Below are 4,693 nucleotides of genomic sequence, written 5' to 3' on the forward strand. Positions count from 1 at the left end.
AATCTGGGCAAATTTTCTGTCCTCTCTGTTTCAAGCTGCTTTAACTCACAGCAGCACAATGAATCTGTTGTGCTGAACAGGGGGCTGTTCCTGAACGAGGCACCAGCACAACTGAAAATAAGTAATTAAAAAAAAAAAAGATGAATTTGGCTTGCTTTGGTATATGAGCTTGCAGGGAGGAGGGAGAGCCAGTGCCACTTTGGTACAKCTGTGCCTGTGCCTTTCAGTGAGGTCCTGCTGTTCTGCTGTCAGCATTCTTGGTCAGCCCTAAGCCCGAGCGTGATGGAGCTGCACCACCCCAGATCCTGCACCTTGCACCCAAGAACCTGTCAGTGTTTACAGAGGGCTTCAAGCACCACTCCTCTCCTCTGCCCACTTTTGGCTACTCTGGGAGATGCTGAGCATCAGCAGTGCCCAGCAAAGCCCCAAGGRGCTGTGGGTGCTCAGCACCTCTGTCATGAAGCCCTTGGGCTGGATGCATCCCGTGCCAGAGCCCTCACTGTGGGAGGCTGGTGAATTAAATGTCTTTCTCAAGGGCAGCACAGCAAGTCAGTGGCAGAGGATGATGATTCCCAGCCCCATATCTTCCTTTTCTTTCCCTCTGCTCACAGCACACGGTGACTCGAAGGAGATGGGAGCTGCAGAATGAGACCACGCTCTGTCATTCCCTAGCTCAGCTCTGGTCAGCTCCTGCCTGACGCTGTGTACCTGCCTCTCCTCTGAAACAAGGGTGCTGCTCCCCAGCACCACAGCAACAAGGCCAAGGATGAGCTGAAGCCCAGCTGGTGGCAATTTAATTCTCCCSATGGCTTTCAAGGAGGAGGATGGGAGGGAAAGCAACAGTTTCTTAATCTGAGCAGTAACAGCTCTGSTAAAGTCAGACACACTTGCAGTCCAATTTGAGGAGCAAGAAATGGCATGCCATTGAAATCCTCCCATGTTGCAAAGTTAATGTCAATTCCTATCTACAGAAATAGCCTATCCCCCAGCAAACTGGAAGAGGGACATTACTTGAAGTAATTTTTAAAAGAAAAAAAAAATGCTCAGAAAAGTATCTCTATTTAAATAATCCAGTTGAGATGTTTGTAGTTAATGGAAAAAATACAACATATACTGTTAGCTACGCTGAGAAAAGAGTAAATCACTGGGGAAAAGATGAGTGTTCATTAGTTAGAACATTGCTAGACTCACATACATATATATATTTATATATATATATATATGTATATATATATGTACAGCACCAGAGACTGTTAGATTCCGTTCCTCCTGGAGTCATTGCAGTTTGTGATAAATGAAACATTTCAGAATTGCAGTATAAAATATGGCCATAAAAAAATCTTCTTTCTTCTAGTCCTTCGCTGAGCAGGGTGGGACGGCGCCGAGGCYGCCTGCCAGCCCCGCTGCCCGCCCGCTGCTCGCCGCCCCGGCGCTCACTTGCTCCCTGTGTGCACTGTGGTCACTGTGGTGGGTCTGGGTCTCCGGTCCCCTCCTACCGCAGAAACGCCTGAAGAAGCAGATGAAACAAAACTACAGAGAGTGGATGGAGACATACCTAAAAGGAAAGCCAGAAACACAGTTAGAAATGTTATTTTTGGAGGCGGGAACGYGGGCAAAGCTGAGTTTCTGTCGTAGCACGCTACGGAGCGGAGAGGATTGCAGCTGGAGAAGGGGCTGATGCTCTTCTGCAGTGGTGGCTTGGCTGGGTACCTCCACAGGGCATCTTCTGCCCATGGTCAKTCACCTACTGCCACCTCCAGCAGGGCACACACATCTCACAGGAGTTCAGTGTCCAGCTTTGGTATGGATTCAGCCACACTGACGCCATATTCCAGGCTGAAGACAAAGAGTTGAGGGATTCAAAAATCGCCCCAGCATTCTACTTGCTCCGAGTGATTTCCTCCTGCACATGTTAAAGATGATTAAACATCTCATCATGGCCTTCTAGCTAAATGAACAGACTGTGAACTGTTTCCCCAGGCATCCTGGGATGCTGCTGATGAAGGAGCACAGTGGGTCAAATTTGTTGCTGCGTTGCAGTAAATCTAGAGGGCATGTAAATTTGTGTGACTTGGACAATGCTCTAGCGACAGCTCACATTGCTCCAGGCTTTGCTGGGATGTCTCCAGGACTTCCAGCTGAGACGTAGATTGCTGTGAGTTTGAGTATCTCTTGAGTATCAGTATTCTGGTGCAAGAAAAGCTGTTGAATGGGGACCTGGTACGGTCACTTTGCTCTGACAAGATGCAGGCTCAGAGTGATTAGAAATATAGTTCATTTTTCCAGACTAGCGAATAAAGGATGGATGAAACCTATATTCTCAGACTGGAGCTTCAAACTGACCTTTTGAGTCCTCAGGATCTTTTTGATACTTGTGAGAACTTTTTACTACTTTTCCGTGTTTCAAGGTGGCATTTCAACCTCAAGGATGACTATGTTGTACCYATACTTGGYCACATCCCATTTCCCATTGACATTKGACAACTTGGCTTCACACTGCTCWTTATCTATTACCRTAAAAATACAGAGATCTAGGACCTATAAATAATCTAGGCAGACGAGTCATGACTAAACTGAGTAAACCAGCCACAAACTGAGAATCAGGACAATGGACTTGAGAAATCCTGACTGATTCCCTTAGGAATCCCTTCCTGTTTCCTGACAGGTAGCATAATCCAGCCTAATGCCCAATCTCTGCTCTGCCCTACTAACAGATATTTCAGATGAAGCCTGATGTAACCTATTCTCAGGCAAAGGCTGTACTTAATTGTCTTCAGTGATGTGAAACTGCTGCATTAGAAACTATTTGGAGAGCTCATTAAGTGTCTATTAATAGCATCAGGCAGCATTCTATTGTGTAATTGTGGCACAGCTGGATCTTGTAACTCGCTGCACGGGATCTTTCTCATGCAAGGAATCTGTACCCAGAGAAGGCTGCTGAGAAAGGAAGAGGCAGGACATAGACCTCAGAGGTTTCCTTTTTCCTGTCAGGAGGTATTGGGTGGAATGTATTWGATATGTCAGCTCCCTCCTAACTCCTTGTATTTGCTGCTGGCCCTCCTCATGGGTTCTCTGGGGCTCCAGCATCTCCTAACGCTTTCAAATTATTTCTTTGAAGAAGGAAAGATCTCTTCTGCATTGTCTACCAAGCTGGACTTAACCTGGCATGCTTGGAAATCTTCCAATATTTTTCTGCCCTGTATTTCTGCCRTGTAAAAACTCATTCTATCTTAACACATGTGGTTTAATCCATTGTGTCCTGACTTCTCCCCCATTGCAAAATATGGTTGGATTCTGTACAGCGACCTGCTGGTTCTGTACCTGTTAAACAGATTTCTTTCTCTTCCCATCCTTCCTTTTCACACATGTTTCAACACTTTTCAGACTACTCAATGCCATTAATTAACACCATTTGAGATTAATCAAAYGGATGGATGAAGATTAATCACCCACCAGTTTAACAACATTAATCACCCAACAGTTTAACAGCAAATCATGCATCAGATGCTCTAGATCTGACTGGGGTCCAGCCTTGCCCTACTGCAGCAGGAACTGAAACCAAGGCACGTTTCTCCCATGTAGGGGTGTTTCTACATTGCTGCATGGCCAGTGCATGGTTTGCAGTGCTTTGAGGATGGGCAGCATCACTCCATTGCGGATGCCAGGAGCACAGTGATTTTTTTTTTTGGCACTGGGCATCACAAACTGGACGCTGGGTATGAATCCCCATCAGGCCCAGTATGCAGAGGGAAGGGGCWCTTCCCTGGCTCAGCCACAGCACAGGCTGGAAAAAACATCTCAGAGTACCCACAAGGCAGAACCCACCCCAGCCATGGGGGAAACCATGCCCATGACAGCAAGAAGGAACAGCTCCACACAGAGCAGGGGACTGTGGCTGGTGCCACAGGGGATGGCAAGCAGGGGTGGCAGAAGCAGAGAGCAGCACTATCCAAAATCCATCCTGAATAAYAGCTCCTTTCAGCTCCAGAATACTGAGAGGAATAGTCTAAATTGACCACTTCAGTCCACAGCAAAACACTGACAGACAATATCAAAAGCTTTCAGCACTCCTTTTTAGTGTTGCACTTTAAAGTAACCCCCCCTAACTGTAAAGTCCACATCCCTCCATTTCACTATATAAAATATCTACAGGTGGACAGAAGAAAATAAAAGAAATGCTCAGAAGCCAGAGAATAAACAGGCTTCATTGCAAAGGATGTATTTCTGTCTTCCAAATAATCCCTTTGCTGCCATGTCCCCTTCCCTGRCACTCAGAAAGAGTACATATCCCAAACATCTGAGTCCATTGGGCAGCTTGCAAATCTCAATCATTGCATAAAATAAACATGGCAGAGGGCCAAGTGCCACTGTGGTGCACAGAGCCTGAGTCCTGCTCAGAGAAATGAACCTCTTCTTGCAGGAGCTTAACTTGGCCTGGAAATAGGGAAGCTGGGTCTGAGTGGCAGGATCAGTCTTCTCCATGGAAAATGGAAATGGAAAGTAAAACAATTTTTACAGAAAAAATGACATAACACCAGAAACTCAAACATAAACAGTTTGAGTACACTTTTTCAGATTTCAACCAACTACAAAACTTTGTTGCTGTGGGGTCTGGGTCTTTTTCCCAARCAAAAGGCCTTTTTCTCCAAAAGAAACTGCATTTTTCTCTCAAAAACCACCAAGCTAAAACCTC

The 4,693-nt window shown here is 46.0% G+C and overlaps 1 protein-coding gene across 1 annotated transcript in view; it reads right to left on the minus strand.

The window, feature by feature from the left end:
• Positions 1–358: 358 nt before the first annotated feature.
• CAMK1D (calcium/calmodulin dependent protein kinase ID) overlaps positions 359–4,693 on the minus strand; it is a 203,309-nt gene continuing 198,974 nt past the window's right edge. Inside the window, exon 11 of the mRNA XM_057366458.1 lies at positions 359–1,555. Coding sequence (XP_057222441.1) covers positions 1,434–1,555 — 122 coding nt within the window. The 3' untranslated portion in view covers positions 359–1,433. The remainder of the gene's footprint in view (positions 1,556–4,693) is intronic.

Source organism: Malurus melanocephalus, unplaced genomic scaffold (assembly GCF_030028575.1).
Source record: "Malurus melanocephalus ecotype Western Australia unplaced genomic scaffold, MMel_1.1 scaffold_65, whole genome shotgun sequence".
In the NCBI taxonomy this organism is placed as follows: domain Eukaryota; kingdom Metazoa; phylum Chordata; class Aves; order Passeriformes; family Maluridae; genus Malurus; species Malurus melanocephalus.